An 11,926-nucleotide genomic window follows, 5' to 3' on the forward strand; every position below is an offset into this window, starting at 1 on the left:
CTAAGTTCAAATAAGCAGCATTAACACAAGGGGCCTATGAAAGCTCTGATCATGCAAGCACAAATATGCACCACTTTGCTGTGGGCTTGCATTTCTTTTCTTTGATGCAGTAAGGAAAGATACTCTATACAGTTTGAAACATAATGCAATTTGTGAGATAAAGCCACAGTGGTAGCAGTTGTGCACATTGTAATTATCTGTGCCGCTGGTGTTTTGTCTTGTTTCATTATGGATTTTTTTTTTTATTACCTCATATTCATTGGATTGCTATAGTGGCTATTTCTGTGAGTTTTTTTTGCATGCATCATTTGTCATTTTATAGCGGAGAGCCATATTTTCATCCTGATACATGATGGCACTCGGGGTGTCTAATATATAAATCATACAAGGTCATATTATTATTCAAATGCACAACAGCATTAGGAAAAGGAGAAGGCCCGTGGTTTATTTGGAAGCTGCTCCGCATGGCACATGTTCAAATGATTTTTTTCTGTACAATATTGCCAACAGAGTTGCAAAATGCAAAATGCAATGCAATGCCAAGATGCAATTGCATCAAGAGTAATATCACTACAAGTGTACTCTGCCTAAAACACAAAAACTAATGATTCATATAAACAAGATTTAATATGATATTTGATATTCTATTGTTGCAGCATAAAAAAAAAATAAAAAATTGCGCCCAGAATCATTAGACTACTCAAGGGCATATTTAGATGGCAAGGTCAACATATTAATTGGATTTCTTCTTTCACCCAGAGAGGATTAGACATCATTCCATGCAGACTCTCAATTCATCCGTCAGAACGATCCCATTAACAGTTCATTTCATTCTCCCTCTACATGGCCCATTGAGCACCCCGCTGCTTTGTAAGCATGACGCATGTGCACATATAAGAGGCATCATTAGATTGAAAAGGCACTTACATTACTATACAGTAAAAGTATGTGCACAGTAATAGCAATTTATGACTACAGTCTGTTTTGTTTCACTTCCAACTGTTTTCTGTTTTCTGCTGTGGATCCATCCACGTATGTGAATGCTCTCTCTCTTGCTCTTGCTGCAATCCCCTTCTCCAGTTGGATGTGATGAGGTCTGACAGTGAACCTTGCTAAAGGGGTTATTAATGCTTGTTTTCGGATTAGGAATGCTGCAGGATAGATCTCTCTGACTCAGTGCTCAGGCATCAACCTTCTACCTGGCTACTAGTAAATTCAAACCAGAGACTGTCACAGTAAAACTAGATCAGTCATGGCAGGTGGCGTAGTAAGTCAGGGAAGGATGTTAAAGTGTCCTCAGTAGCCCAAGGTCACAGTGAAATGGTATTCTTTTCCCATAAATTGTTGTAAAACAATAAAAAAAGTCCCATTAGTTATGAAAAAAAAAAGAGTTATGAAACATCATTAAATGTTCACACGCACACAACTCCTCCGGGTGTAGATTTCTCTGTTATCTTTTACAGTAAATCCCTTTCCTGTGATGAAGGCATTTATGTAGCAGCCTTTGGCTCTGCTTTGCAATAAGATCACACCAGGGTCTCATAGTTCCACGATTAAAAGGAGCTTTTATGAGATTTCTGCAGTAACAGCCACAGCAAGCCAACCAACAAAAACAACAATAAAACCTATTCAAATAATAATGAAATAGTCCATACGAACTACAACAAAATGATATAAGAATCTGAGTGATTTTCCGTTTCAAATCGGTTTATTTCATAATTTATGTCAAAGATCTGATAGCCATTCATAAAATAAAATAATTGTCTTTATCCTTTAATTTGGTTGATATCTCATGAGGCTAGTCATGCGAAACCAGTCTCACGAAGTTACAATTCAGTGAACAGTGAAGCTTGAACTGTGTGGCAGCATACTGGATTTAAAAATTATGACAACAGACAAGAGTTGAACAAACGCAAAGCCACAGGCAACACGTACCAACTAGAGGTAAAAGATTGTGTAAATCTCCAGACAATTTGTTTAAAAACAGTAATATTTCTAAATTAATTCAGTTGAATTGAACTGGTACCATGTGAATTTGAATCAAAGCGATTCGGGAAATCAGTCCTGATGCTCGGCCGTAGTTGTGACAAGGTCCTTCAAGACACTTTGGCACAACAAATCATTCCTTTTTTTTATTATTATTATAGTACAGATACAGTAAACAATGTTCCGTATATAAATCAGCTAATGTTCTTAACAGGAATGGGGAAGGTGCCATTGGGCTGCATCGTTTGTTGGCTCATTTCCAGTTGTAACTTATCCAGATATTCTCTGATGCCCTGCAGAAATCTAGGATCATGGTATCAGCCATGAACAGAGCCAACACTCAACTTGAGCCAAACAGGGCATTAATGGAAGGAGGCCCAGTGTCCAGGCAGTAAATCGTTTGTGAAATTATTGGGGTGACTTTGCTGAAATATTTTTTTTTTTTTTAGGCTTAGAAGACGAGCTAACAGTCCACAGTCCTGATTTTCTGTCGGAATGATTAGATGCTTATTTCACGGCGTATTCCACGTCAACAATTACTGCATTCAAACAAAGCTTTCCATTTGGATATGTAGGGATCATACAGCTTCAACCTGCCAATAGTTACTGCTTGGAAACAGTTGAACAATGGGGTCGTTGTTCAGTTTTGTATCTGTGTACAATGTTGTTTCTTCCAGCTGTGACTTACTGTGTAAATTTCTACTTTAGTTTCTCATCTCTGACATGATCATTGCCTGTGGAGGCCTAAATGTACAATGTTAGGTAAATGAATAAGGCCTACATAATCGCAGCAGTATGTATAGGCCAGTGGTTCTTTTTACATCTATTCCCTTATGCCAATGAAAATAAAGAACCCCATTTAAGTGCCTCTTCAGCTTGATTAATGGCCTGATGCCAGCAACCAAAAATTTAAATTCAAAGCACTTCATTAGGGCCGCTACAATTATATTTTTGAGTAATCGATTAATCCTTTGGTTAACCACTAAATAATTAACAGAAGTTCCCCTAATAAATTTTTATCTTTTATTCAAACATAATGTGACCCATTTACATGATACGATTCATCACAAAAAAGTGAAGTTATTCATTGTTAAACCAATTAGGCAACATATTGTTTACCTTGTTCTGTCATTAATTTGCAAAGACACACCGTCTGAGTGTGATTTAATTTTAATGACTTTTGTTGATTGTAGTTAGAAATGTACCTGTATTATTTATCTATAATAGGTTGCTTAACCCCACTTAGAGCCTAACGTTAATGGAGGTTGTTGGAATTGTTTAGTTTTATACGTGGAAAAACAAGCTGTTTAGCAATTGCAAATGCACGGAAAAGCAGTGCTACCATACAAAACCCTCAGCATGCTCTAGAGAGGCTTTGTTAAGTTCTTCTCTGAAAAGGAACTGAAGAGGATGTAACTCACAGGGACTAGTCTCCAACCGAGAATCAGACAAACTCACTGTAATTGCCCAAATACTCACGCTGCTGTCTTGTTGTTTTGTGGATGAAATGCAGACGGATCGTCTCTGTTGGTGTACTTGTGCTAAAGTGGTGGCCTGTTTTATTTTTACAAAGTGTGCATGTTACTGGATTGACGTATAAAGGATTCCTACGCTTTTGATGTTTGTTTTTTTGTCTTTTGGTCATTTTCGGCATTTCTGACAGCGGGAGCTTTCATAATTGGGGATGGAGTCAATGTAGCTTGGTACTGGTAACTAAACATAAGCTGTGACATACAATTATGTTTTTCATTAGAATAATCAATAGATTTTTTCCCATTAACATTTTGTTTATGATGATATATTTCAACATGACATTTATTAATAGAGATCCCATTTCATAAATGCGCCAGGCAAGTCTATGTTTTTAAATAAATTACCTCATCTATTAAGTAGATGTGTTATTGTAGCCCTAGTTAAATGTTTGAATGAAGCTGCTTGACATCAGGCTTTTAATTTCGGTGATTTGACGAGGGAGGGAGTCACCCAGCACCTTCTGTCCATGTAGGGAGGTGTTTTTCAGCCCATTTTGGCTGCTTTGTTTTCCACTGGGTGGGCCTTCCTCCTGTGAAAAATGTGGTTTTATTCCAGATGTTTTCAGGCCGTGAGGAGAAGTATGGTGGTGACACGGATGGAGCGGAATGAGATAAAAGTACAGCTTGATGTGAAATGGGACAGGTGCATGCTGGTGTTCTATAAACAGCGGGAAGTAAACACATTGAGCAGTAGCTGTGACACACTTATCATGGAGGCAATTACAGACTGCTTTAAAGCCCTTTGTCTCTGTTACAATGTGTGTCAAATAGACATGGCACACAGACAACGTACGCCACGTAATGGGCAAAACCTGCTTAGAAATCATAGAAGCTCCTTACAACTGCAGAACCTTCCTAAGGATAATCACGTTTTTTTTATTTTGAATGCATTTCAGTTGAAAATGTGTTTTTGAAGGACACATTGTGCCATCAACAGAAAAACACATGCACACCTTTAAGAAAGTAATGATTGCAGCTGTCTGGACAATTTAGATATCAATATAGATACCTTAATACATGGCAATCATAAACCCAAAACATATTTAGCATCCATATGAGAATTGTATATTTTATTTAAAAAGCACAGGGGCATCTTGCAGTTTCAAGCTTTTTATTCTACGTTAAAACCTTCATTCTCATTGAAGTGTTGAAGTATTCAGTAGAGTCCACAGTGAAAGTTTATCTTCGTTCTGTATCAGAATGAAGACATCAGAGCCAGAAGTACATTAAAGACCTCCCAAGTTCTCCCTGTGATGACAATAGCTCTTCAGCAGCCACTGATCTCAGGGTTAGCAGCTTTATTGCTGAAATCTCTGGAGCAGACTTCAAAATAGGCATTACGTGGACAAACAGGTAATACATTCATCAGTAACATCTAAGGGGTTACTTTCTGACTTGAACTGATAGCAATCCTACGACAATAATTATTACAGCTTTGAGGTGGTCTATCTGTAATGTTACTGCTTATACAAACTGAGCACTTCTGGCAGATTGTTTTATTTTGCACGTGTTTTCCCCTTTTTAATGTATTTCTGTATTCACCTAATCTGTGCATTGTTTATAATAGTTGTGCTTTGCTTTTAAGGACCGCTGTATGTACGGTCTTTATTACTATTATTATTACTTTGCTGAAATTAGGGAACCATCTCCATGTCTATGCTGCATGCTGTTTTGGGTACATAATGACAACAATTGAATCCCTTCTTTGCTCATGACAGACACATAATAATTGTCTGCTTCTAGAGAGTTTTGTCATTTGAATGTAAACATGTAATTTTTGGTCATTTGCGATCAGTTCTGACATTTGTCTTGAGAGGATACCCTGGAGAAAGTAACTGCGTTATGAAACATTTTATTTAATGCTACCAACACCGAATGTTTGACGTACATTGACTTTAGTGTTTGACATTTGATGTGCCTGGTTGTTGATTTACCAGCTGCACAGACCTCTTTGCGTGCCCCGTGGTGGGTTTATAAAAGCGGAAGCTTCAATCAGCAACACTTTTCTTTAAATGACTAACACTACTTATGATCCACATGTGCGTCATGGCTGTGACAGCGTGCATGTGTGTGAGAACTGTGCTGTTAAACATACCTGTCCGAAAAGTTTATTGAGGTAAGCGATATAGGCAGCAGCTACCGCCGAACTGTTGCTGAGGCTCCTTTTACCGCGCCGATCCTCGTTAGCAGAGCCCTTCCCCTGGTGTGCGGGGGATTCTGACTTTGAGCTGTGAAGTGCATGGCAATTGTTGAGCGCTGCCGTCATCAAAGTCAAGCCTATAATTTTGCCTCCTAACTTTAACGACTCCTAAGTTTAACAACTGCATTTATGTGTCTTTGTACGATATATTCTTAGCAAGGTGTTTAAGCAGCCTCCTTTGAAAATCATAATCTTCAGTCGTTACATAAGTCATGAGAAAGTAGAGTAATACAGTGTTTCTCAGGAGGACCAGTTTAAAAATTTGAAGCCTTGTTTTTAAGCTGATGCTGTCATCCAAAGACACTAACTGGATGCACAGCTCTACACAACCCACTCCCCTCGCCCTAATCAATGTTGATTAGAAATAGAGAATGATAATAACCAGAATTTCTTGGAGAGGCTGAGCTGAAGGGCCTTGTTTTTGAATCTTCCTGGAGCAGGCGATAATTTTCCTGCTGCTGGACCCCTCCCTCCTCGTGGAGACATGCTAGGAGAGAAAGAGGATTTAATTCATTTAAAGTGCGTATAATCTATATTGTTAATTTTTTTATATTCTCAAACTCAAGAAAACCCAACACTGATGTGATGGTGGATTATAGTAAGAATGGATGATCTTGTTGAGGGAGTTAAGATGATTTTGTTAATAGACAGCACGTGCAATCACAGTAAATTTTTTAAAACCTTTAAAGTTTTGGGGATTATGCTGCCCAAACAAAACTAAAAAATCTCTCCAGTCACGAAACTATCTCTCAGGAATTCACCTGTTATTGAATTGCTTACTTAATGCAGCGGATTGCTTTATTAAGGTTTCAGATTTACTGGTACTATGGCTCTTTATTGAACTTTTGAATAAAGCTTAAATATGACTTTAATTTAGATCATATTTACTCCCCCATACATTTCTTTACTGACCTGGCAGCAGAGGATGGTCTGCTTTCTGGTCCTCCTTTTGCACTTTTTATAGACATCCTTGCTGAAAGATGAACACACATGACATGTAATGAAATATTCGCATAAATCTATTTTTAAAAGGATAAAATGGATTTTGGCAAATAATGTTCAGTTTACTTCACATGAAAGGAGCAAAATACACATAAAGTTGCTGTAACATAGGGATTAAACATCTATCACATACAAAGCACCATGGTGAAATTGTAGCTGTACTATTGTCAACTACACAAACGTCTCAGAACGTCTTCGATGTTAAATGTTGTTAATGTTCTCAGCATAGTCAGTCGTTTGTTACTGGGTAGAGAGCATGCAGTCAATTTGTCAGAGCTCTGATCCTGAAAATTGTCCCAACAAGTTGATGGAAACGGTGAGATTTAACCACTTAAATCTACAGGCTGTCAACCCAAAACAATGAACTTTATTATGCTCTGGCGCTCCATAGGGCTGAGGGAACTGCATAGTTGGGTAATACTTCTCTATGAGTTTGTTACTACCAGTAACCCCTTTCACATTACACGTTTCATTCATTGTTCAGATTTCTTGAGCAGGCTCCAATTCAGAGATAAATTAATTGAATGAACAGGTAACCAGTCAATCACAGGGCTTGTACCCGATCAATACAATAAAACTAATAAAATGATAGTGTGGGTGGAGAGGTGGAAAATTGACATGAATGTAGAAAATGAAAATGGTGTGACATAGATGGAGTGGAGGAAGATTAAGGAAGATGAAGGGAATGACGATCACGTGTTTAGGACTTGTGGAGGAAGAGAGACTTATGGCTGTCTGTTTGAGAGGCAGATTAATGTTCTGTCATGGACCTCTGCGGTTCTGAGTATCAGCGCCTGATGATGAACGGCCGTGCTCATGGCGCTGATGCGCTATGAACGTAATGCCTCACTCCAGCATCTCGCATGCCACGGAGATGGTGCAAAGACAGATACCCAAGATCTGCTTCAGCAGTCGCTACTTAGGACCACATAGACCACAAGGGCTGTAATGAGAAGAGACATGAAGACCAGCCAGTCCTCTAGATTATATTCGACCGTTTAATATGCCTCTGCCAAACAAGCCGCATTCCCGAGTCCCACTGGTTGGAACAAAACGTGCCGTGACTGAGTAGTGATTGCCTGTCTGTCACGCTTTCACACAATCAGCGTGTGGTACATGCTGATTGCAACACGCTTAGAGCATGTTAACCTGTACGGTTTAAAAGAGGAGATCAGTTTTCTTCACAGTCTTGGATAGTATTTGTGCTACGTGTACGGCATGTCTATAGTTCACGGTATTTTACACTGATAATAGGGCAATACCGTTTTTATGTAAATGTGCACTGATCAGGCAAAACGTAATGACCACCATCCAAATATAATTTAAGTCTTCCTTGTGCCTCATCGGAGAATGGACATGGACCTTCTGAGGGTGTCCTGTGGTGTCTGGCAACAGAATGTTGTTAGTGGGGGCCTTTGGGTCCTTTGGGTTGAGGGGAGGGGCCCCTGTAGATCAGGCTTCTTCCAGTGCATCCCACAGATACTTGATCAGTTTGGTATCTAGTGAATTTGGAGGCCAGGTCAACACCTTGTGCTGTTTTTCCAAGTTTCTTTGAGTGAGACCGTTTTTGTGTGTGTGTCTGCATCCTGCTGGGGATGGCTGCTGCCATCAAGGAGTGTCATTGCTATGGGGTGGGGGTGTCTGGTCTAGGTGGGTGGTACATGTAAGTAACATCCACCTGAATGCCAGGTCCAAAGGTTTCCCAGCAGAACATTGTATTGTCACAAGATGGTCGATGTTATTCACTTAATGTTATGCCTGATCGTGTATATCAGTTGCGTATTTATGTAAATGTATATATGCAGCAGGAAATTCCACCCCCGCCAAACATTCTCATTTCACATGTGGGTAAAGCAAAATATCTGGACTTTCTATAGTACTGGTCTCACATTGTTTGCTTGAACAATTGTTCTTCATCTTCAGAGAGCACAACTCCCATCAGGGTAAACAAACACAAGCACGCCCACAAGCACGCCCCGTACACACGTTCGTTTCGCTACACGAGCCATTTGAGCATCACTGTGTGTGTCTGTAGCTCTCCTCCCTAAGTGGCCAATTGCTGTCAGTCACAGAGCCGACACAAGCAATTTTAGATCTTAATCACGCTAATTGAAGTAATGAAATGGAAGGGCCAGGTGGACTGGGCAAAACCAAACACAGCTAACATAGCCGATGATGGAAAGCAGGCTGCACCCGAGAGCTGCGATGTTGTAGGAGGAGCTGAACGAGCCTGCCTGGAGTGTTAGGGGTTAAACACTAAATAGAAATTCTAAATATATTTCACAAGAGCCACTGGAGTGAAGGGCAATGAGATTCATTGTATATGTCATACAAACATGACCTACATACAGTACATGCGCAGATAGAAAACAATCAGAGAAGCAATTACTCCACCAAGGCTGCAATAGACATCATTCTGATTGTCCACTGACAGTTGTGATATTGAGGGGGGTGCCTAAATCCTGTGGCTAATATTAGGGCTTTGTAATATTATGAAAGACTCAACATTTCAAGTGAGTCACGCTTATGGCCGCTGTTGTTGGTACTCCTATTGTTCCTGCACTGTGTCAGCACATCTTGGCGAATCACGTTCATATTTGCAAGTTTGGTAAAATAAAAAAGTCACTGAGGAGTTTTCAGCATATAGGCCAATCTTAAGTCCTTCAAACCCAATGGTAAAGGCTTTGTTTGGTTAATCGTAGGCACTGACCAACTTGGTTAGATTTATGAAGGTCAGACCTCTGGTTAAGAATTAGAGTTGAAAAAAAGATCAAACTGGACATGAGGATAAAACAAATGTGACTGTCTTTCATGTGCAGATCTTTTCAGGAATTTGGAAACCAGTCATGGGAAAATATACAATATATTAAAACACATTTATAATTCATCCAATTAGTTTATGTGCCAAATCAAATTAAGGTTAGATTAACAGAGAAAAAACATTTCAGGCTTATTGAAGTCATCCATCCAAGAGATCCAAGTGTTAAGAAAGCCTTGGAGTCTTTATATTATCAGACTCACACAGGGGAGTTTAAAGAAATCAATTCATATCAATGCAGCTGAAGTAAAGATATTGTTTCTTCCACACATTCTTCTTCCTATGGAAAACTCAACTTTATCCACAATGTAAGTGGTTTACATGTGTTAATGCAAGTGGTGGGGCGTCAGGGCCCGCAAAGCCTTCTCTGTTCGCTAATCTTTATCACAATCACTGACAAACATTTTAATATTTTCCCATTAACTTTAGCTGTGGTGTTCCCTGCAGTGTAACTTTGCATTAGAGCTTTTATCTAATCATATTTCAGCCATCGTGTTTTGGTGGAGTCAAAGAAATCTGCCGGGCCTTCACAATTGCAGCTGAAGCTTGAAACATATCGTAATGACGCTGTTCCTTTAACCAAACACATGTCAAGTTCGTATTCTTAGGCCTTCTCTGTGGCCTACGGTAGCGTCAGCATTTTCGCATCCTCTGATTGGAGGGTCAAAGAGCCACTCCATTAAAGCCAAGCTAGCAGTTCATGTTCATCTGTTGCAAGCTGCACAAGCAAATTGTCCCCATTAACGTTTTGATAGCTATTTGTTGAAGTCACAATGGCGGAAGGAGGAGAGTCTGTTGATGTGGCGCAGACTTTCCAGGAAAAGCTGGATATTGTGAGGAAAGGCCGCCTAATCCTGGAGCTAGCTAGCTTGACGCCACCGGGGAAATTTTAGGACAGCGACTATGAAAATTTCCCCAGCTGGGTCAGGCTAGCCAGCTCCAGGATTAGGCGGCCTTCCTCAAAATATCCAGCCAGGGAAACTTTCAGGACAGCGACTATGAACGCTACCCTTGGCTGACAGGCTCCGAGGAGAAGTCTAAATTGTTTCTTAGGTTCTGGTGAGTAAAATGAATTATATTTACATCTTTTGCCTATATTTTTTGCCATTTTATTGGGCCGACATTGATGCTTCTGCTGGATTTGAGGTATGTGGCGCTGGTGCGCTGTAGTGAGTGAGAGGGGACTTTTTGAACAGTTCTAAGTGAATTTCTTGCTTTAGTAATGGCATTCATATATCTATAGGAAATACCTGTCTACGATGCAACATCCTGTTTTATTGCGTATCTGTGTAATGTTGATGGTTTCTATAGCAGTGGCATCATTGCAATCGTATTAAGACGTGTTTTGAATAAGGTTAGAGGTCATTGAAGGCCTAGGTGGAAAATGCACGGCCCGCCACTGGTTAATGCTAGCAGGTGTAGCCTTGAGGCACCAGCCCCGAGCCCAGATAAGGAGTGAGCTCTAGTAAGGTCGCTTCTTTCAAGTTGCTTTTTTCATTTTCAAACTTGAACTCTTTGACCCGAACACTTGAACCACTTAATTACACTTAGCACAGCTCTGGTCTGAGAGCTTAATACAGCCGACAAGCCCACTATGTTTTCCACATCTGTTTAAAGGAAATTGTCAGGATCAAATCACTGAAGCCCTTCCACCCAGGAGGTTGGGACTGTATCTGTTATTAGAAACCCAGCTAGTGCCATTATTCAAAGGCTGCCAAGTGTTGCAAATTTACCGAAGAGATCTATCGGTATCTCTGTAATTAAATGAATGTAGCATTTAGGGATGTCCCGATCAAACTTTTTTACCCCTCGATCCGATACTGATAAACTAATATTAAATATCGGCCTGTTCCGATCTCAAATGAGCAAATTTTCTCCACTGGGTTGTCTTATCGCACTCTCCTAGGGTTACATGTACACCATGTGACTGCGTTAAAATAAATAGGGCTGTCAAAGTTAATGCAATAATAACACCTTAACCCAAACTCTTGTTGTAAATTTCCGGGCTGCAGCTGACATGTCGTATCGAGAGGATGGCTCATAACTTGGTTACAATCTTTTAACTGTGCAGGGGGAACTGTTGAGTTTTCTGCTTTTAATCTCACACACTGTCAGAAATGTTAGCATTGCAAATGTTTTTCATAAGATCCTCTGTTCCAGTTCCAATATAAACCCTACCACAGAAATTTGTTGGCCGTCCAATGTGATAAACTCCATAACCCTCTCTGTAACATTTTTCACATTGACGTGCTCGAGGAAATGATCCGATACAGTAAGTTCTACTACCAACAGGGACATCCCTAGCATTTCTTGTGCATCAAATTTGGTATAGTTGCAGTTGAGAAGTAACCGACCAGGTTCATTAACATCAGTGTCAATGACTCATTG

At 39.9% G+C, this 11,926-nt stretch overlaps 1 protein-coding gene across 1 annotated transcript in view; it reads right to left on the reverse strand.

Annotated features, from left to right (window-relative positions):
• The window catches only part of cabp4 (calcium binding protein 4), a 33,173-nt gene extending 25,828 nt beyond the window's left edge, over positions 1–7,345 (reverse strand). Inside the window, exons 1-3 of the mRNA XM_084554760.1 lie at positions 6,631–7,345; positions 6,101–6,205; positions 5,614–5,746 (exon numbers count right to left, since the gene is read on the reverse strand). Of these exons, the coding sequence (XP_084410886.1) occupies positions 5,614–5,746; positions 6,101–6,205; positions 6,631–6,710 (318 nt within the window). The 5' untranslated portion in view covers positions 6,711–7,345. The remainder of the gene's footprint in view (positions 1–5,613; positions 5,747–6,100; positions 6,206–6,630) is intronic.
• Positions 7,346–11,926: the final 4,581 nt, after the last annotated feature.

The sequence above is a fragment of the Chelon labrosus genome (assembly GCF_963514085.1).
Source record: "Chelon labrosus genome assembly, chromosome: 2".
NCBI lineage: Eukaryota > Metazoa > Chordata > Actinopteri > Mugiliformes > Mugilidae > Chelon > Chelon labrosus.